This window comes from Sphaeramia orbicularis, chromosome 15 (assembly GCF_902148855.1).
Source record: "Sphaeramia orbicularis chromosome 15, fSphaOr1.1, whole genome shotgun sequence".
Lineage (NCBI taxonomy): Eukaryota > Metazoa > Chordata > Actinopteri > Kurtiformes > Apogonidae > Sphaeramia > Sphaeramia orbicularis.
In genome coordinates this window covers 53,783,042-53,804,766 of record NC_043971.1, presented here as the reverse complement: position 1 = coordinate 53,804,766, position 21,725 = coordinate 53,783,042, and the positions used below count along the sequence as shown (strand labels likewise).

The 21,725-nt window shown below is 40.0% G+C and overlaps 1 protein-coding gene across 8 annotated transcripts in view; it reads left to right on the top strand.

Moving 5' to 3' along the window:
* The window catches only part of rtn4a (reticulon 4a), a 50,192-nt gene extending 41,180 nt beyond the window's left edge, over positions 1-9,012 (top strand). For all 8 annotated transcript variants that reach the window (XM_030155572.1, XM_030155571.1, XM_030155574.1 and 5 more), the window contains 6 exons: positions 897-1,104; positions 3,152-3,290; positions 5,865-5,934; positions 6,195-6,241; positions 6,330-6,388; positions 7,911-9,012. In XM_030155572.1, the coding sequence (XP_030011432.1) occupies positions 897-1,104; positions 3,152-3,290; positions 5,865-5,934; positions 6,195-6,241; positions 6,330-6,388; positions 7,911-7,953 (566 nt within the window). In that variant the 3' untranslated portion in view covers positions 7,954-9,012. The remainder of the gene's footprint in view (positions 1-896; positions 1,105-3,151; positions 3,291-5,864; positions 5,935-6,194; positions 6,242-6,329; positions 6,389-7,910) is intronic.
* The last annotated feature ends 12,713 nt before the right edge of the window (positions 9,013-21,725 follow it).

The following is a 21,725-nucleotide window of genomic DNA, read 5'->3' as shown; positions in this document are numbered from 1 at the left end:
ATCGCGATATGATTTTTTGTTTTCTTTATATCACCCAGCCCTACATCTGTACAAAGTGAAACTTAAGACGGTCTACTAATTCCTCCTCGTCTCCCGCTGTTTTGCACCTCATTTTCCTTTTCCCTACCTACGGAAACTTTCATTTGAGGGGGCAGGACATTTTTTTAAGGGAGCATTACCCACCCTTGCCCCCCCCCCCCCAAAAAAAAAAACAACAAAAATGATACAGGACTCCCTAAAAACCAGGTGTTTCAATCAATGCACTTGTTTTCATGCAGATAACCTGGCACCTTTTTGCATACTTTTCTTCTATTTTTAAATTAAATGTTGTAATGGGAAAGTTACAAAGTAATGTCTTGTGTGTTGTTTGGAAAAAATTAGATTGGAATCAACCAAAATCGGTATCGGCCGTCCAAGCACCCTGCAAATCGGAAATCAGGATTGGCCCGAAAACTTGTAATGTGCAAGTCTAGATATTTTGCAATGCAATTTGACCTTTACATCATTGAAATGTGACAAATGTCACAATTCTGTGTCCCAGGAGGAGGAGCAGCAGGAAAACTATATTTCCTTCTGTGAACACAGTGCATGGTCACATATTACGTCAGGACCTCTTTTGTGCATGCGGCTCACATTCAGGGTCACATTCAGTTCCTATTCAAAAAATCCGAATTGTGTATTAAGACTTGCTGTCTGAACGTAGTCTTAATCCTAATGGGGGCAAAAAAGTCAGATTTTTAGCCCCCACAGTAGTCATTTTAAATGGTTTTTAAATTACTGAAGGGTGCAGAAATGCAGCTCTAGATTAAGTCCAGTGTAAATGTGTGGTTTTATCCATAAAGCAGACTTTGTGGTCAGACCTTTAACTTTTCCCCTCCATCTTCTTCCTCCTGCAGTGGTGGATCTCCTCTACTGGCGTGATGTGAAGACCACTGGCGTGGTGTTCGGCGCCGCCCTGCTGCTGCTCCTCTCTCTGACCGTGTGCAGCATCGTGAGCGTGTGCTCCTACATCGGCCTGGCTCTGCTGTCCGTCACCATCTGCTTCAGGATATACAAAGGCATCCTGCAGGCCATCCAGAAGTCTGATGAGGGACACCCCTTCAAGTGAGAAACCACAGCAACCAGTCCACAGCATACACACATCAAGTCTCATTGAAGATGTTTAGGACAGAATTTTACAAATGGTTTTGAAAAATATACATAAAGGGTGAGTCCTGCAGTTTTCTCTACTGTTATTGTCCTCAAACCCATGTACCTGTGTTAGAGCTTCCTGGTTCTGGGTCTCACCCTGATCATTGGAGGTCCATAGTGATCCATCCTGAGCCTGCTTCTACAGGACGGTTTTCTCCTCCAATACCAAATGCTTCCTTTGTATAATATTTCAAGGTTATAGTTCCTTGAGAATATTTTGATCTGATTATGGTACACTATAAAGTTAAATTGAAAGTAATTAATAACTTAAAGGCAACCTCTGCTCCTGAAAAGGGAAGCCTATGCACAAGAGCCAAAATCCGCATACACATGTTTCATTAAGTTTACTAGCACTGACCCATTAGCCTTGGCCTGTAAATATAATTTAGCGGTATAACCCAATGTTGGCATGATTTCACTACTGGATTATATGGTCTATAGTGCACCTGCAGATAAGCTCACCTAGTGTAAATTCACATGAAGTTCACCTGAAAACTGCATAAGAAATGAAGCCAGTGTCACTGCCAAAACCTGCAGTCCCATGCATGTAATAACTTGGTAAGAGCGGTTTGATTTTTTTTTTTCCCCCACCATATTTGCAATAGAAAGCTTTCAAAATCCAAAAGTCAAAATTCTTTTGATGCAAGCATTTTATTAAGTTTGTTGATGTTTTGAGGTACACATGTGGGAGGTTTAGGGTTCTTGTTGAAAGAAAATTTAACAATTTTCAATGAAAAATAGAATTTCACATCAGTTTCCAAAAAAAGCATAAACATCCAAAAAGCAGCTATAGACAGGCTTTATTTTCAAACATAAGTAAGCAAAAAAAATGACCAATTTTAACAGGACACGCCAGTATATTGAAGGGAATGAATAAGGATAATTAGGAAATAAGTCAACCAGAAAAAGAAAAACAAATGTTACACAATGTATAACTATTTCATTGTGGGTCTTTAACAATACTCTTCTGTCTGAAAAGGAATAGGAGAAGCAGAGCTTATATTAGCCCACCCCAATTTTACGTGAGATAGCTGATCAGCTAAAGCATGCAGTCTATAACAAAGAATAGGTCAGTCATTAAATTACAAAAAAAAGAGAACAAATGATTACATACATCAGTAACTATTACTGTTGTACTCCCATTCATTCTGGAAAATAAGGTTTTTACACATCCTCTTAAATTTCATGATGACAAAGCCAACCAAACAAACCTGAATTGAAGATACATTGACAATAATTTGGTTTAGGTGGTGTTCATCATGACTTAAATGTTCCAAATAAGCCTCATAAAGGTAGGAAGTAACGGTGAGGTTCATCATACACCTGTTCCACCTGTAGGTACCCAATTGAAGTACTATGTTCTAATGCTACAGCTGTATAGTCTGTCTTTTACTGCCTCTGGAGGCTGCAGCGTATATCAACTAAATCAGGACGCAGATGCACCGACAGTACTGTCCGTCACTGCTGGTGTCAGTTTCTCCATAGGACAATGTGACAGTAACCACAGAAAATGACTGGTCTTTAAACTCCTCATCAAATAACTAGAAGGTGTTTTAGGTGGATTAAGGTGGTCAACAGCAGGAGGATGTGGTCTGCTCTGAGTCTTTGAACCAAAACCTTAATTAACAGTGAAGAGGTCAGAGGTCATTGACATAAAACATGTCAAATGTGGACTGGAACAGTAGCATGAGGAAGGTCTTTGTGGGGTCATGCTCTTTTTTGGCTTTTTGACAAATCTTCTTACCACTGCCTCCGTCCCCTTAGCTCAATCTGAACATAATCTGTGTAAAGAGCTCAAAGAGCCACATTAAAGCTGATTTCACATTCGAACCATGAATGAGTAACCAGCCAACCCAGTGTTCAGGTCAGAATGCTGATTTCACTTGAAATCCTGAACTTGTTTGTTGGGCTGTGTTGACGTGTGTGCCCCCCCCCCCCCCACCATATCCCCCACCCTCAGGCAGTACCTGGACCAGGAGGTGGCGCTGTCTGAGGAAATGGTCCACAAATACAGCGACATTGTTCTGGCCAAGCTCAACAAGACCATCGGTGAACTGAGGCGCCTGTTCCTGGTGGAGGACCTGGTGGACTCGATCAAGGTGAGACCAGCTGGAGCGTCTTAAAAGTAGACCTAAACAGTCTGGAAGACTCACAGCAATCTGAAACGCAGCACTAGAATAATGCAGTCCTGAAATTCCCTTTAGTTTTTGTTGTGTTTGATACAAAACACCATTTACATTGATAGAATGTATTGTTGGCTTACATGCAAAAATAATTAGATAAAAAGTTGTTTCAGTTCACATCAGTAATTAATGTCATGAATGTCAAACAACTATTTCTGTCCTCTTTAAACGTTGACTTTTGGTCCAGCAGGAAAGTTTAAAAAAAAAAAAAAACAGATGGTTGTGATTTTAAATTACTTATAGCCTAAACGAGATACCAAAATGAAAAATGTATAAAAGATGTAATGAGAGAAAAGATGGCATAATACAGTCTACTCTCATTATACCGCCAACTTCCATTCACGGCCAAATTGGCGGTATAGCGAAAATGGCGTTACAACGGGTTGCGTCCATAATGTGCATGTCTTTACTATATGATGTCTATGCTGCCTCCGTTAACCCGTTCTAATTGCGTTTCTAAATAAATCTTGATTCTGTTATGTTGTAAGGGATCATTTAAAGTGGGGAAACATTTTAAGCATTATTATACCGTGTCGGGAAATGACACCCCATCATCTTGAGGCTTTGGCTTAATCCCACGTCCTCTTCCCGACATCCTGACCTACTGAGTGTTCTGCGATAAATGAACGGTGGCCGTTCCGTAGACCTACTCGTAGCTTGTCGCGATCAGCGTCTGGCGCGTTTGTTTCAGTGCATTGTTAAAATTTATGTGTACTCCATGGCAATCACGCTGGCGGTATAACGGTCAGGAAATCAATGGTATAAGTGTTGTTTGTGCATGGAACTGGGCTGGCGGATGGCGATAGGCGGAAATGGCGGTATAACGGCGGGCGGTTTAACAAGAGTAGACTGTACATAGAAATAATGCAAAAGACACAATAAAATAATCTAAGACAAAAATGACACATACAAATGCAGACAAAAATGCAACGAGTCACTTGACAAACCGCAGAATATTTTCCATATCTAGAGGTAGAACACTTAGGACAACTCAGATGATAAAAGTCAATATCACAATATTCAGTGAGTAAAACAGTTAAACCTTTAAACATGGGGTAAGTGTTCAGCTGAGAATGTGAGCCAGATTCACCCTAAAGGTGGTTTCCCCTGCTCTGACTGAAGTTCACTTATGACTCAACATGTAGCTCATTTCACAGACGTTGACTGTATTATTTCATTCTACATATCCAGAGGTAACGGCTGTGGGCCACACTGGGAGAATACTAAATGAAAGGGCTTTAGGAGTCGATTATTTGCTGGTGTTTGAGTCTGAGTTTAGTTGCTTCATTTACTGCCTGTGTTGGGTTGAATCCAGTGTCCAGGACTGTTGTCCCTGTCCTGTCAGAATACATGGGGTTGTGAGCTGTGAATCAGTGGGTTAGGGTGTCTACATTTGTAGATGTGCAGCTGTCAGGCTCCTGTCGTCACCCCCCCCCCCCCCCCCCCCCCCCCCCCCCCCCCCCGGACTCTCCACCAGCTCTGCATCACCATCATTGGAAATTAGAGGAAACCAGGCGGATTCCTTTTATTCTGATTTAAGACACACTTTGAGCCTCAGGAATGTTTCAAACGCCCTCTGCCATGTGCATCAGTGGCAAATGTTTACATCCACACCAACAGCGTGTTAAAACATCACACATATTTAATCGACAGGCGTGTTACGTTTCACCAGCAGCCATGTTGGCTCCAGGCGCTGGGAGATTGAACGTTCATGATCAGCATGAAGGAAAAACTGTCACATGAGAGCCAATGGAAACAGCCTGAGGGTTCAAGAGGGAGAAGGAAACGCAGACTGATCTTGTTCAACAAAACCAGAAAAGAGCAGCTGCAGGTCATCACCAGCTGACAATATCCTCACCTTAAAATAATAAATGACATTTTTTCAGATTTTTCAGGAAACACAAAAACTTAAACATGAGGAGATGATCTAGGAAAAAAAAGCCTTTTTTGTCAAAAAATGACTTGGGCAGTTATTTTAGGAAGGTGATGTTATGTGATCTGCATGTCATGCAAATCTGACCTAGAACAAGTCCAAAGAACTCCGACTTATTGATGGAGGAGGTAAACATATTCAGTTTATTATTCAGATGCACAGAAAAGGTGAAAACTGAGTTCATCAGACAGAAATTCATATCAAGCAAGACAAAACAAGTTCAGACAAGTATCAAGTCCTGCCTTTCACAACCTTCAGTCCAAGTGTACGACATGAAAATGATCTACAGGACGAGTACTGATAGTTGGAACATCTGTGGTCAGAACATTATAAACACATTTCACAAAAGTAGAGGAAGGAGAGGAATTAACTGAAACACCATATCCTAAAATGCAAGAAAGATGCATCAGCATATGTTGATTATTTTATTTTGTGCCAGTTGTGTTTGTCCTTTTCTAATGTTGAGTCCAGATCCAGAGTCAAGTCCTTCATTCAAAGCTGCCAGAAAATAACCAACATGTGTTTTTTTGTTTTTTTTTTTTGGTCTTTTTGTGCAGTTTGCTGTGTTGATGTGGATTCTGACTTACGTCGGTGCCTTGTTCAACGGCCTCACTCTGGCTATTCTGAGTAAGTTGGTCCTTCAGTCCTGTTTCTCATGGTCACATGGTAATAGAACACAGTAGAAGTACTTATTCTGCTTTAGTGTCCATGAGTCTGTGCATCATACAAACATATCCCAACCAAAGAGAACACGAGTCGACAACTCAGAAACAGAAGCAGAGGAAGGGGTTTGACTTTTGTACTGTAGTGCCCCCGAGTGGAGGTTTATGGAACGACAGACCAAATGCAGGTCCACGTGTGGATTCAACTTCTGTGTCTCCCCTCAGGTGTGATCGCGGTGTTCAGCTGCCCAATCATCTACGAGAAGCACCAGGTAAGACCCGCCCTCTTTATGCATGATGCAACAGCCGCAGTTACCCAATGGCAGTAAACCCATTTAACTCTGTTCTATGTTTTAACAGACTCAGATCGATCATTACCTGGGTCTGGTCAACAACCAGGTCAAAGATGTCGTCGGAAAGTAAGTTTATTGTTAATATTGCGTTATTATGTCATACAACAGGGGTGTCAAACTCATTTTAGTTCAGGGGCCACATTCAGCCCAATACGACCTGAAGTGGGCCAGGCCAGTAACATAGTAACTGTGGGAAAAAAGTAAAATTACGTTACAATAATCTTTAGGTCTAGAAAGTTTCATTATAAATGTGAACAACATGAACAACTTGAAATGTCTTAAGAAATGTAAGTGCAATTTTAACAATATTATTATTATTATTATTTAACTGTTTATTTGCACATTTAAATTACAGCTTACATACCACTGTGGATCTACAAATACACAAAACATTTAGGAACAGGCAGAATATTGGTACAATTGCACTGACTTCTCTTACGACATTTCAGGTTGTTCATATTTTTTCAGATTATTCACATTTTTTGTGAAAGGATAGTTTCTAAATGTAAACATTTTCATGTAATTTCACTTTTTTTATAGTAAAACAAAGTAAAATTTGGAATTGTCATTATTTGTAGGTAATTATAGTATTTTACTGGTCTGATCTACTTTAGATCAACATGAGCTGAAAGTGGAACCTGAACTAAAATGACTTTGACATTCTTGACTGTTAGTATCTTCAGTATAATTTTTGCATTTCACACATTCATCCCACAGACCGGATTGGACCCTGTGCCCTGCCGGTTTTGGCCCGCGGGCCGTATGTTTGACACCTGTGTCATACAGTATGTTAATGCAGTGGTTCTCAACCGTTTTTGGCTCATGACCCCATTTTAACATCACAAATTTCTGGCGACCCCAGACATTTAAAACAGAGACATTTTTTTGCTAAAATTAATTTGTTTCTGATCATGTAATAGTTTGCTATACTATGTTGCAAATAAACGTTAATTTTAGACACATTTAGTCTATATAATGTCTATTATTGTGGACAGAGGCAGTAAATCCAGGTGTAGATTACTGCACAGAGGGTCAGGATCTGTCCAGTCAGTCCAGCTGGGATTTACAAGGAGGACAATTAATACTGAACAAACAAGAACTGAAACTATGAATTATGAAAGAGCTGCAGCATCTGAAACTGACCACAGTGAACATGTGACACACAAACAGAACCACAGTGCTGCAGTTTCACAACCACAGTTTGTCATGTCTGTTACGGACTGGGATTGTCTCTCTCAACTCACCATATATTTTTTATTAGTAAGTTTGTTTTTTTTTATATAAATTTCTAGGAATTTCAGGTGACCCCATTTGAATTCCAGGCGACCCCACGTGGGGTCCCGACCCCAAGGTTGAAAAACACAGTGTTAATGTAATAAACCCGACAAATAATCAAATGACAGGATCCAGGTGGTTCATCATGACAGAACAAAAACACCTTCATTAATGAGAGGTTGAAGTTGTTAACCGGAGTAAACTGAAGCAGCAGAGAAGACGACACATTCCCACCTGTGAGTGGGTTTACGGCTCAGATGTCCAGTGTGAACAGAACCCAGTGTCGACTGAGTGTGTTTGTGTGTTCCTTCAGGATTCAGGCGAAGGTTCCCGGAATGAAACGCAAAACGGAGTGAAGACGAGAGAAGTGTCGGGTTGGATTGAGGAAGTCCTGAGAAGAACATGATTGATGAAGATGATGGGGGAGGGGTTAATATGAAGGCGGGGGTGGGGTCTGGCGTGGACGCAGCCCTTCTAACTTTGTCAAATAATAAACACTTTTTTTCCAGGTGAGAATTCCTTTTTGTTTGTGTTTTTTCTGGGAAAGTGAAGCCGAGGTTCACGACACCAACACCCCCCCCCACCCCACCCCACCCTTCTCAACCCCACCCCCGAACCCTGAACCTAGTGTAGTTAAAATAATTCTATGTAGAAGTATCGGTTGATGCGAGATGCTGAGATACTCGGACACATTTAACCTTTCCACAGGCCCCGCCCCCTCCCGTGCATTCACTTTGGGGTTTGTTTTTGTTTTTGTTGGCCCCCGTTCGGTCATTTGTTTTGTCGGTGGAGCAGCGACCGGCCGCTCACCCTGTCCTTTGGTCCCTTCTTTTCTTTCTGTCGTGTCCCTCGGCCTTTGGGCTCGTTTCCTTGGCAACCTGCTGCGTGGTTTGGCCTCGATGTGACGAATGACGCTTTTTTTTTCGTGAATGACGTCTTTGACTCCTGACGAGGCGGAGGGGGAGGGGGAGGGGGAGGGGTGGGGATTGTTGTACTACCATTAATTAAAAAAAAGTTCATTGCTTCTGAGTAACTCTAGCTAGAAACATCTAGAAAACCTTTGCCAGACAAATGAAACATGAATTGCATTAAAGTCGTCTTTCCATGTCATTGCAGCTGGAACACGTTTACATTCATCCACATCAGAAAACCATAAAAAGCTTAAAAAAAAAAAAAAGCAGTGGGTTTAAATAAAAACTAAATATCCATACTGTCTGTGGAGCCAATATCTTCATGAAGTTGCAACTCGATGTAACTTTTGGGAAAACCTTCAAGCGTTTGTTTGTTATGCAAGTATAATTGTGAATGATAAACTTCATACTTCAATTGTGACGATAAAAAGCTTCCAGCTGGGAGCCGTGTTTGTGGAATGCATTGTGAGATGTAAACAATTATCAATAAAGCTTCTAGACGAAGAAAACCTGCCTCCTCATCTGTCCACCTTCATCCTGTTTAGATTCAGTCTTGTAACGCCACAGCTTTAGCTCCGAGACAAACTACTGATACCGTCCAGAAGGTGAGCGCTCCTGAAAGTCCCATTTCCAGGCCGTTAAGACGATGAAGCCGAACTGATACAGAATATATGAGGACGTGAACAACTACAAGTCAGTCCAAAATATTAAAAGTGAAGTCGGTGTGTGGGAGCTATTTAGTTTATCTAAAGTTAATTTACCTTTTTTGTTTACTAATTTAGTATTTTTTGCTAATTTTTTTGTTTAATCTGTAGAACATATTTTTTGATTTTCATGGTTATTGTTTTCATTCTTTGGTATTTAGCACCTTTTTGTTTTGTGTTTTCTTATTGTTTAGACCGTGGGCACCTGGGTGTAAATAGGGAGCACCAAGTAGACCAGCATGCACCTGGGTGGGCCCATGGTTTTCTACCAGACAGACGGACAGGATGAGCAGGACAGACGGCACAAAAGGCCTTGGTTGTTGTTTGCCGCAAAATCCTAAAAATAAACCACTTGAACTACAGGGTGTCCCATAAGTCTCCATACATAGGAGCCATAATACATTCCATACATATATGGTTCTAACATGTATTTCTTTATATTTCTTCTTTATAGTTCTTCAGCAGTGGAGGACACGCACTGAAATGTGTCCCTGACAAAATAGCAGTCATATAGAGCATATTATAGAAATAAAAATGGTTTATGTCAAGAAACGTTTGTTTTTCCTATGTATGGAGACTTATGGGACACTGTACATCTATGATCTGGACATTGTATTTTTGACTGTGTAAACCACAAACCCACAGTGCCAGTGGGTATTTGAGTTGTGTTAAAGTCTGAAGTTCAGTCCCCTTTAAGTTGATTTAATTTTGATGACAAATAGGCGCTACACGGTGAATTCACAACCTGTAATAAACCAAATGTCTGAACTGTATCCAGACGACTGCTTTAGTGTCAGACTCCAAATGAATGAACCTTGTGTCCAGATCAGTGAAAGGAGGGAAGATGAACAGAGGAGAAACGTTCAGCTGACCTCTGGAACCGTTACATTTAGACCGTTTTAGGAAAGACTCGATCAGCTTCATACATTCGCTGTCACATCTTTTTTTGCCACATAATACTGAGTGTTACAGTGAGGTTCAGAATATTTTTCCAGCCATAGTTGAATTCATTTTGGATTATTGATGGAGGATCAGACCGCTGCATCAAGTCTTCATCCCATCCTAAATTAGAGTCTGGACTTCATGGAGGCGAATCCATGTGTGAAAATGACGGCCCATTCCCCTGAACCGTTCTGTCACAAACCTGGAGATCCTGATCCGTCCTGACATTACATTATCCAATCTGTTTGACATTAGAGGCAAAATGTGTTCCTGTGCCAAAGGCGTCTGTTTAGATTTTCAAAACATATTTAACTTTAATATATATTAAAAAAAAAAATAAAAATCTTTTTAGCAAATTCTATGCAAAATATAAACTGAAAAGCACCCGCTTTCATTGCAATGAAAATTAAATTGTCATGAATGAATAAATGAACCTTTCATCAGCAAAAAATGACCAGTATAATATTTAGGCCACGAGGGCTGGAGTTCACTTTAAATATGTGTTTAATATTTTATTTATTTATTTTTTTGGGGGTGGTTCAGTCATAGCACTGAGTTGATCACATAATCTGCAGCCGCTGTTCCTGGGCCCCACCCCCTCTACTAGCAAACTTGTTTTCTTCCTCTTTTTTGCAGACGCACCGTGACCTGGTGTAATCTGTCCTTACATACAGTTAGTAGCTCCGTCCTGTATCTGTGGAGCAGATACCATCTGTGCTCTGTAGGCTGTGTTTACTGTTTGAAACATGGAGAATAGAGAGAGCATGGGTGGTGTGGAGAAGCAAGAGTGAAAAAGAGGAAAGCTCTGGAAGCAAACGCAGCCAAATGTGACAAAATCTGCAACTTTTTCACAAAAACCACCTCCGGTTGGAAACTAATGAGGATGATGAAGCGGGTAAAGCACCTTTAAAGTCAGTTAATTATGGAGTCAGTGAATTGTGTGGCATTGTGGCGTGGAACATAAGGTTCTGTCATTTAAATAATAGTCTGATGCGAGGCCACAGAAGTGGTAAACTTTGTCTTGTAGCTCCTCAGAGTCAGAAAGCAGATCCAGCAGCAGACAGCAGCCATGAGCCCACAAGTCCAGAGTGGGCAGGTAGGACTGCTCAGAGAGGGAAGAGGATTAGAAGAAATAGGCTCCAATGAAGAGTATGGTGTAGGCCTGTTCAGTATGAAAGGTATCTGAGATGATTCTGCACTACATGAATGAAACTGACACCAAGGCTTTGGAAACAGAAGGTTTGTGCTGAGAATTCTGAGCATTTAAACTGTGCTTTAGTGTCAGAAGCAGAGCCAGGAGCCAGTAGTGATGAGGGGATTGTTCCTGTCAGGATGGAAGGAGAAGGTGAGCTGTTGGAACAGACTGTGAACAAGCAGTAGTTCCACTAAAACCACTGTCTAGACCCAAACCATAGTCCTGACCTGTTTTATTTTTATCATTAACAGTGAGACAGTAAATACACAAAGCCCACAACTGAAAGGCAACAGCATAAAGTCATATTAAATAAACCTGCATATTTAGCCAATGTAAAGATCTGAACTGGTTCAGTAAGTCCAAATGTCTGTAGATATTATTTTTTATTGTGATCCAGGTGCAGGTGAGTCTAGAGAAACTGGAGGAAGTGTGAAAGGGAGAGCAGAGTCTACTGATGACAGAGGAGCAGCTCAGCAGCACAACCTGAACCACTAATGACACACATGAACAGGAGTCTGTGGGAGCTGGGGTTCCTCTGCTCACCCTCAGTCACAGGATATACACACAGTTTTTTCTGATCATCCTCGTCAAACCCCTAATATCACTGTACCAAAGGTTTTCAATAGCAAAGATGGAACAAACCGCAAGTAAGTTGTGATGGAAATCTTTTGTTGCAGAGGATACAAAAATAATAGAGTTATTAGAAAGTGCAGCAGGCTTTATTTTTTAAATTATTTTTTTATTTAATATTTTTTATATATTCTTTCATTTCATTTCAAACATTTTAAAGGTTTGAAAAATGTTAACACTTATAAGAACACAAATATAGATTCTGTTATTGTTGTGTTGTGAGGAATAATAATGTAGGAGATGTGGATGTGCACTCACTGCTGAAATAAATCCACATTGTGAAGAAACCTTTGCTTGTGCTGAACTGGAAATATTTTAGAAAATACACTGAATTAGAAGGCTTTGCAGAACAGTGTGTAGACCTAACATGTAAGGTTAGAATTCCATGATTTTAATAATAGTCGGTCGTGATCTAAAGTGGGCCGGTCTGAGGTATGAAACTCCAGGGCTGAAAATGAGTCTCAGTCCGGCCCTGCCCACAACACACTGGGCCAAGGCCGTCTGAGCAGACCAGCTCTGCTGGACATTCAGAGGACACTGGTCCAGTCCTGGAAAAGACGCCTACTGGTACGATAAGGACACTGAGCATTTTCTTAAAAAGGAACAGAGGGACGAATGTATGTTTAAATAACTTGACAAATTTTTTTTTGATGTAAGCCGACAATGAGCTTCCCCTGTCTGAAAGACGAGCAGCCGCCACTGATATATATATATATATATATATATATATATATATATATATATATATATATATATATATATATATAAAATTGTCAGTGAGACTCAGTTGTCCAATCCACTGATAAAAACTGTATTTGGACAGTTTATCAGTGCTTATACATGTTATACATTCACAAAAATACATTTATTCAACATTTTTGTTGTGAAACCTCCTGTAATTACACAAGATATTTGTCAATTAAACAAGTCTGGTTAAACTGACAGAACAAATACTTCTGTTACCGTTAATTGTCAGTAATTTTATCTTGTTTTATCTTTTTTTTTTTTTTTTTTTTACAGTATTAAACTTTAAATTAACAGTTTAATCTCATAAATACAAAATAAATATTTGTGGAATTCCGACACATTTGCAAATGTATTTGAACTGTATTTTTCTGTGGAAAAAAAAAAAAAAATTCTTTTAAAAAATGGAAATTTTCTGGTTCTTCACAGTTACAGTTTTTTCATGTTATTTTCCATTTGACATGTAAAATCACAGTCAGTTTTTGTCATTTCATTGATATTTTCCTGTATCTTGAAAATACAGGAAAAATCTGTCAAATAAACAGTGAAAATTCTGTTAAATTACAGATTTTTTTTTACAGTGTATTTCAGCTATAATTCTCATTATTTATTTTGCACATGATGATTTATTTAATGCATTTTTCCCCAAAAATGTCCCGTACCCCTGGGCTTCTTCCTTGTACCCCTGGGGGTACTCATAGCCCACTTTGGGAACCCCTGGTGGGAACACTGGCTCAGACCAATGTTTGACCTGGAACCAGACGGACCCAAACAGGTCCAGGTCCAGACAGGTCCACATGAACTAATGCTTCCCCCGATGATTCGTCTCAAATAAAGCCTCAAATCTAACCTTCACTACATTTGTCCAACTTTGACTGAACTACATGAACAAACAAACATGTGAGACTGAAGTTATAAAACCTTTATTTTACAAATAAAAAGCAGAAATCAGATGGTTTCACAGGCTTCAGTTTAACTTGGAAACACATCAGGCCAGGTCCAAGTAAAAAACATAAAAAAAAAAACAAAAAACAACTAAATAAACACAGAAACTCAAAAGTGTGTCTTCACGGGTTTTCCTTTGTTTCTGAACCACGTTTGACCCGTTCTACTTAGAATAAAAACATGACTAGATGCAAATGGTTCAACACAGTCCAGAAAAAAAAACATCCATTTAATCGACTCCCATCATCAGCTTAAAAAAAAAAATAAAAAGATCACAAACTGTCGTATTTCTGAAAAGCCTCTTTTTGATCAAACCGAAGTGTTGAATATTTTCATATAATCAGTTTATGCATCTGACACACACTCACATACATTAGCCAGTACATGATGGGATTACAATGAAGTCTGTTATAAAAATCATCCACAAACACATTCTGGTTAAAAAATAAATTCATGCATCATTTATATTCATTTACATAATGATACAAATCACATCTTCACTGCAAACTAAATCTGATCTGAGAGCAGCATCTTCTTTATTTTCAACATATATATGTATATAAGTGTGTGTGTGTTTCTTATATAGTAGACTGTGTTCCTTGGCTTCTTCTTTTTCTGTGCAGGATCCACAGACAAACACCAACAGCACAGTGACACATGACTGCTTCACTACCACTTCACTTTTTTTTTTTTTTTTAATTAAATAAATCACAAAGTTGAGTGTGAGATGATGAGAACCTCTGACAGCAGGTGTCTGTTTAAAGCAGGGTTCTCAAACTCCTGTTCTTTCAGGTTCCACATTCAGCCTGATGCCATCTCCAGTGGGCCGGACCAGTCAAATAAGAACAGAGGAACATATAAATAATGACAACTGACAATTTATGTCTGTTTTTTAGTGCAAAAAAAACAAAACAAAACATTAAATTATGAAAATACTTACTTTTATAAACTATCCAAACAAAAAAGATGTGAATAACCTGAAAAAACTGAAATTTCTGAAGAAAAATCAGTGCAACTTTCACACTATTCTGCCTCAGCTTCTCATTAGTCCATGTGCATTCTGGATCAGATCTACAAAGACACTAAACACTGAGGAACAGGAAGAAAAGAGTTCAAACTGGACTGAATTTTCTTTAGACCACAGGTGTCAAACATGCGGCCCGGGGGCCAAAACCGGTCCGCCAAAGGTTCCAATCCGGGCCGCAGGATGAATTTGCGAAGTGCAAGTCAGGGCATCGCACTCAGAAATAATATCATAATAACCTGTAAATAATGATAACATCAATTTTTTCTCTTTGATTTAGTGCAAAAAACATTAAATTATGAAAATATTTACATTAACAAACTATCCTTTAACAATAAAATGTGAATAACCTGAACAAATATGAACAACCTGAAATGTCTAAAGAAAATTCAGCACAATTTTAACAATTTTCTGCCTGTTATTAAATGTTTTGTGCCTTTGTAGATCTGATCTGTAATGCACGTGTATAAATGATAAGTCGAGGCAGAATATTGATAAAATTGTACTTATATTTCTTAACAAACTTCATTGTTCAGGTTATTCACATCCTTTTTGTTTGGATAGTTTGTAAATGTAAATATTGGAATAACTGAATGTTATTTTTTGCGCTAAAACAATTTGTAGTTGTTATTATTTATTGCCTATCATGCTTTTACTTTACTGGTCCGGCCCACTGCAGATTAAATTGGGCTGAATGTGGCCCACGGAAGAAAAGGAGCTTGACAGCCCTGCTGTAGACATTCCAGGTTCTTCATATTTGTTCAGGTTCTTCACATTTTATTGTTACAGGATAGTTTGTAAATGTAAACATTTTCATAATTTAATGTTATTTTTTGCACTAAAACAAACAAAAATTTGAAGTTTATCGGCATTATGTAATTTTTTTTCACATCAAACCGAGAACAAAATATGGAGTCATTCTTTATTGTGCGTTATTATGTTATTATTTTACTTGACACCATGTAGGTCTGTACGTGGAACCTGAACTAAACTGAGTTCCACAGCCTCGACTGTGGAACTCACATTCATCCCATGGGCCGTGTGTTTGAGAGCCCTGCTTTAAGCCTTCCCTTGTTTTCCTGTTCAAACTCATCATTTAAGTCATTTTCTTGTATTAACATGAATCTGTGTCATTTCTTGTCACAGTAACCTCACAATAAACCAGACTGTTGTCACTGGTGAACAGCTCATCATCAAATGTCTGATTTTTTTGAACCATATTCTAAGTGAAACAAGAATTTAACGTCACTTTTTAAAGGCTTTGACGAAATATTTAAGTGATGTTAAAAGTTGATCCAAAACCTGTAAATCTGCCTCAACATGGTGTTCATCATTTAGAACAGGGCGGTCAAACTCCTGTTAGTTCAGTTCCACATTCAGCCCAGTTTGATCTGCAGTGGGCCGGACCAGCAAAATAAGAACAGTGAAAAAAGGAAAATTCTATTCTGATCAGGTTTACATCTACAAAGGTTCCTTAAAAATCTGAAAAACTTGAACAACTGGAATTGTCTTAAGAAAAACAAGTGCAATTTTACCAATATTCTGCCTCAGTTTATCAGTTTATCATTTACACATGTGCATTAGACATTTAGTCACAGGCAGAACACTGGTCAAACTGCATTTACTTTCCTTCAGACATTTCCATTTGTTCATATTTGTTCAGTTTATTCACATTTTTTGTTTAAGTCTAGTTTGGTAATGTAAACATTTTCATGTAATTTTACTTTTTTACACCAAAAAAACAGAGAACATGTGGGGTTGTCATTATTTATAGGTTATTCTGATCATATTTTACTGGTTCTGACCCAGTTCAAATCTAATCAGACTGTATGTGTGTGTATGTGGAACCTGAATTAAAATGATTTTTTCACCATTGATTGTTAACATCTTCAGTGTAATTTTTGCATTTCACAAATTCATCCTGTGGGCCAGATTGGACCCTTTGGTGGGCCGGATTTGTTCCCCGGGCCGCATGTTTGACACCTGTGAATTGGAATATGTGAATATGGACTCCAGTTCGGCTCAGAGGGTTGGTTTTATTTCACAGGTTTCCATTTGCTGGAAACTGGAGGATTCTTCTTCTTCTCTGGTAAAAAAGTATTTTTAATGGATAAACACGTCCAAAAGCTCACCAGTCCAGACCAGCTGGAAAATTAAAACCCTGCATTAAGTATTTTTACATTAATTTAATATTTTTTCCCACCATTTTACAACCATTTACACTGTTTTTATCCCTCGCCAACTCCAGGCCAAAGGACTGTTGGAATCATTTTGTCGTCTGTCTGTCTGTCCGTCCATTCTACAACATAATCACATGATCTGAACAATGCATGCACATATCTGCACCAAATTTATTTATTTATGTGAATGCATCTTGGCACGGAGCAGAAGAATATTGAAAATAGGTGACCTGGACCTACTTTTTCAAGGTCTAATGTCCTTGTGCAGTTCTAATATCTGAGCACATTCACATATAAATATGTATGGAATAAGTTTCACACAAAGACGATCTAATCTGAATTATAGAACAGGAACTTGAACAGAATCTGACACTATATTTGGCTGAGGGGATTAAAAGTGCACAGCACATTATGTTTGTCTTTTTGTTGTCATTATTTACAATTTTTTGGTCAGTTTATTTCCTCCAGGAGGTACTGTGATCGCTTTGCTTTGTGTGTGTGCATGTTTGTTTGTTTGTTTGTTAGCAAGATAACTCCAAAAGTTATGGATGGATTTTCATGAAATTTTCAGAAAATGTTGATACTGGCACAAGGAAGAAAGGATTAAATTTTGGTGGTGATGGGGGGGGGGGGGGGGGGGGGGGGGGGGTAGATCTCTATTGGCAGAGGTCTGCGCTCTCCGAGTGCTTTTCTTGTTTTATTTTAACTTCTGTTTCTTTTTATAAAAGGATTTTTTGTTTTACTGTCATTCTGGAATTTGTATGTAGTTTTTGTCCCTTTGTTATTTCACCCCAATTTTTTTTTTTACAGCATTATTCCCTCCGCCAGGAGGTACTGTGATCACTTTACTTTGTGTTTTTGTTTGTTTGTTTGTTTGTTTGTTCTCATCTTTAGTGTAAAACTCTTCCACCCATCTTTCCCAGATCTTCCCCACAGATAGGCCTAGGCCCTGGGACCAACCCAGTCCATTTTGGTCCCAGTAGGACAAAGTTCAAGGTCACAGCAAGGTCACAACATCTACAGTTTTCCATCTGTCATCATTGAGACATTTTTGAAAATTCATAAAAAATTCAAAACGACTCCGATTAGCCTCCAGTTGGATCCACCTGTAGCTTAGAACAGTCTCTTGTGTCTGGAACTAAATTGTCCACATCCACTGTGGAATGTGGACTCTGTGGACATTTACATTGAACATTGAAAATCCCATTTCCCACACATTTAAAATTAGAACTCAACTAATATTGATGTGAATTGAATCTAATTGGACAGACACATGACTGGGACCAGATTCAACTGTTTCTGTGTATGGAACAACCTGGAAACTGTGGAATTTACACAGAAATAGTCCATCCACACATGCACACTGTTCAGGGTGTTTGGTGGAGGTCTGCGTTCTCTGAACACTTGTTCTATTACAGTGTTATTTCCACATCATCTAAAATCCTTAAACAAAGTATTTGAATGAATGAATTTGGATGCGTCACCGCAGACTTTTCCACAGGTTCCATGGACAAATGTCAAAAAATTTGGCTGTTGAATGATGTTTTATGATCCACATCTGGGTTTCATGTAAGTATAAGTAATCTTTTTTTTTTTTCTTGAATTTACCAGTATTTCACTGTTCTGATGTCCTGTTTGAAAGACATAAACACAGATTCCTTACTTGGTGCCACAGCTGTCATCCATCTCATCAGGTTTTAGTTTGGGTTTTCTGTGAATATCACGGCTCCTCCTGAATTTGAGGCCAAATCACTTCGAACCTTCCATGACCAGGTCAGCCTTCATCGTCCTCAACCAGGAGGAAACGACAGACATGTCACATTCATGTGGTTTTAATGCTGCCTTCAGGTGCCTTTGGGAAGACCATGCTTTCTATTAGTGAATTTGAAATTATGAGTGCGTTGTGTTCAAGTGCTTTTGTAGTCGTAGCGAAAAGGAAAATGTCTGACACACAACTGATAGTGACCTGAATAAAACTGTTTTGGACGTGTTCATTCATCTGATACAGCACTCGTTCTTTGTTTTTGCAAAAGCAGCAGAATGTTAATAAAAGAACTGTTTATCATCTACCATGAATCCATGGATGTTGAAAAGGTCAAAGGTTTTTTTCATCTCTGCAGCCCGTGGATCTGCATTTTTCCCACTTCTCCAGTGGAAAATACGACATGAGGGGGCGTTCATGTGCAATTTTTGAGTTTGTAACTAATATTTACTATAATTCCCATAACACGTGAAGGCATCGTATGATCAGACGATGTCTGTAAATAAATACTGAGGTTCAGGTTAAACTAGTCCTGGAGACGTTCTGAAGTTTGTCGACACGTGTGTGAGGTTTACAGGCACAAAAAGCCTCATGAAACCAAAGCCTCAAGCACAGTGGAGTCTGCCGTTTCACTGAAGTCTGCTCCACAGCATCCAGAAGGGGCCAGACCAGGGCCAGACCAGGTCCAGACCAGGGCCAGACCAGGTACAGACCAGGGCCAGACCAGGTACAGACCAGGGCCAGACCAGGTACAGACCAGGGCCAGACCAGGTACAGACCAGGGCCAGACCAGGTCCAGACCAGGTACAGACCAGGGCCAGACCAGGTACAGACCAGGGCCAGACCAGGTACAGACCAGGTACAGACCAGGTACAGACCAGGTCCAGACCAGGGCCAGACCAGGTACAGACCAGGGCCAGACCAGGTACAGACCAGGGCCAGATCAGGTCCAGACCAGGGCCAGACCAGGGCCAGATCAGGTCCAGACCAGGGCCAGACCAGGTCCAGATCAGGTCCAGACCATGTCCAGACCAGGGCCAGATCAGGTCCAGACCAGGGCCAGACCAGGGCCAGATCAGGTCCAGACCAGGGCCAGACCAGGTCCAGATCAGGTCCAGACCATGTCCAGACCAGGGCCCAGGTCAGGTCCAGACCAGGTCCAGATCAGGTCCAGACCAGGGCCCAGATCAGGTCCAGACCAGGTCCAGACCAGGGCCCAGATCAGGTCCAGACCAGGTCCAGACCAGGTACAGACCAGGGCCAGACCAGGTCCAGACCAGGGGCCAGACCAGGGCCAGACCAGGTACAGACCAGGGCCAGACCAGGTCCAGACCAGGTACAGACCAGGGCCAGACCAGGTCCAGACCAGGTCCAGACCAGGTCCAGCTTGGACTGTTTAGGCATTGAACTGGGACTGTGTTTGAATTACAAGTATTAGATTTTGTTTCATAACTTTAAATGAATAAATAAATAAGAAATATTTTAGTTTTCCTTACTTTGAGAAGCTCATCCAAAAGACATCCAGATATTTAAAGGAAAAGTCAGAATACTATAAGAAAAACATTTTGAGGATAACTTGATGTGAATAAAATAAAACCTTCTGTTTGATTCAAACCTTCTTTACAAATGCCTTTTATCAAACATGTGAATGTTGACACTTTACTCCAAACACAATGACTTAATGTTTTGAATTTTCTATTGGAAATTAATTCAAATATATTACAACTTCACTCTTATAATATCCCCTTTTTCTCAGAGTACTCTAACTGTAAGCCTTTGCAGGAATTAAAGGTAAAAAAATATAGATATCCTCTTAAAATAAAACTCAGCTGAACTCGTCCTGATGTTAACAGTGAGGCTTTTGGATCCAAAGTTCCATTTGAGTGTTGTGTTCTTTTGTTCTTTCAGCTTGGCTGCTCAGATCCAGACTAGATCCAGATCCAGATCCAGATCCGGATCTAGATCTAGATCCGGATCTGGATCCACAGATCTGCTTTAACTGAGACTTGACTGGACATTTTTCACACATTGTGTTTTTTTTTCTCAGACACAAAAACATTCTGTTGTGACTTTTTGTCCTAAAATCCTGTGTTTTCATGGAAGTGATTGTGAATCAGGAAACTTTAAACACTACCAGACTTCGACACTTTGTCACGACAGTTAATATTCATCGGTTCACAGACTCAGCCACACAAGTGTATAAAGAACATTTACATTTAAACATGTTCAGAAATACTCCTGCTCACAGATGCTGTGGTTTACGATCACCATGCTTTGGATGCTTTGTGTGTTTCAAACCAAAAGCAGCTGCAAAAGCAAAAAGCTTTGTTTTTTTTTCAACTATTTGCATGAGTTAAATGTGAACATTCTCAGTGTAGCACCAGACACTGATAGAAAAGAAGTGATGGTTAAAAAAACACTGTGTTCAACTGTTCCAAAAGAAGAAACCGCTCCAACACAGGCAGAAAGATCCAGAAAGGCACTTGAGTGACGACGACGACGACGATGATGATAAAGGCTCCGAGAGATGAACGGTGATGTCAGGATGGTTTGGTCCAGTCCTGGTCCAGTCCTGGTCCGGTCCTGGTCTGGTCCTGGTCTGGTCCCGGTCCAGTCCTGGTCCACCCGGTCCACAGGAATGGACTCAGATGGCCTTAAGAGACCCAAACCAACTGGGTCCAGACTGTCTGGTCTTCCTTTGACTGTTGTTTCCACAGTTTGTTTCAGTTTCAGTTTCAGTTTCAGTGTCCTGTACTGAAGCTGTTTCAGACCCACACAGACTGGGTGGGTTCTGGTGGTTCTGGTCTAGATGACAGCTCTAAAGTTTTAGTCTGTGGTGTGTTGTTCTCCACCTTTACGGTTCTACTGGGTTCTATTGGGTTCTACTGGGTTCTATTGGGTTCCACTGGGTTCTATTAGGTTCTACTGGGTTCTATTGGGTTCCACTGGGTTCTGTTAGGTTCCACTGGGTTCTATTGGGTTCCACTGGGTTCTGTTAGGTTCCACTGGGTTCTATTGGGTTCCAGTGGGTTCCACAGTGGACACAGCAGATCTGAACACCCTGAGGTGTTTACCTCCAGGAAAACCAGCA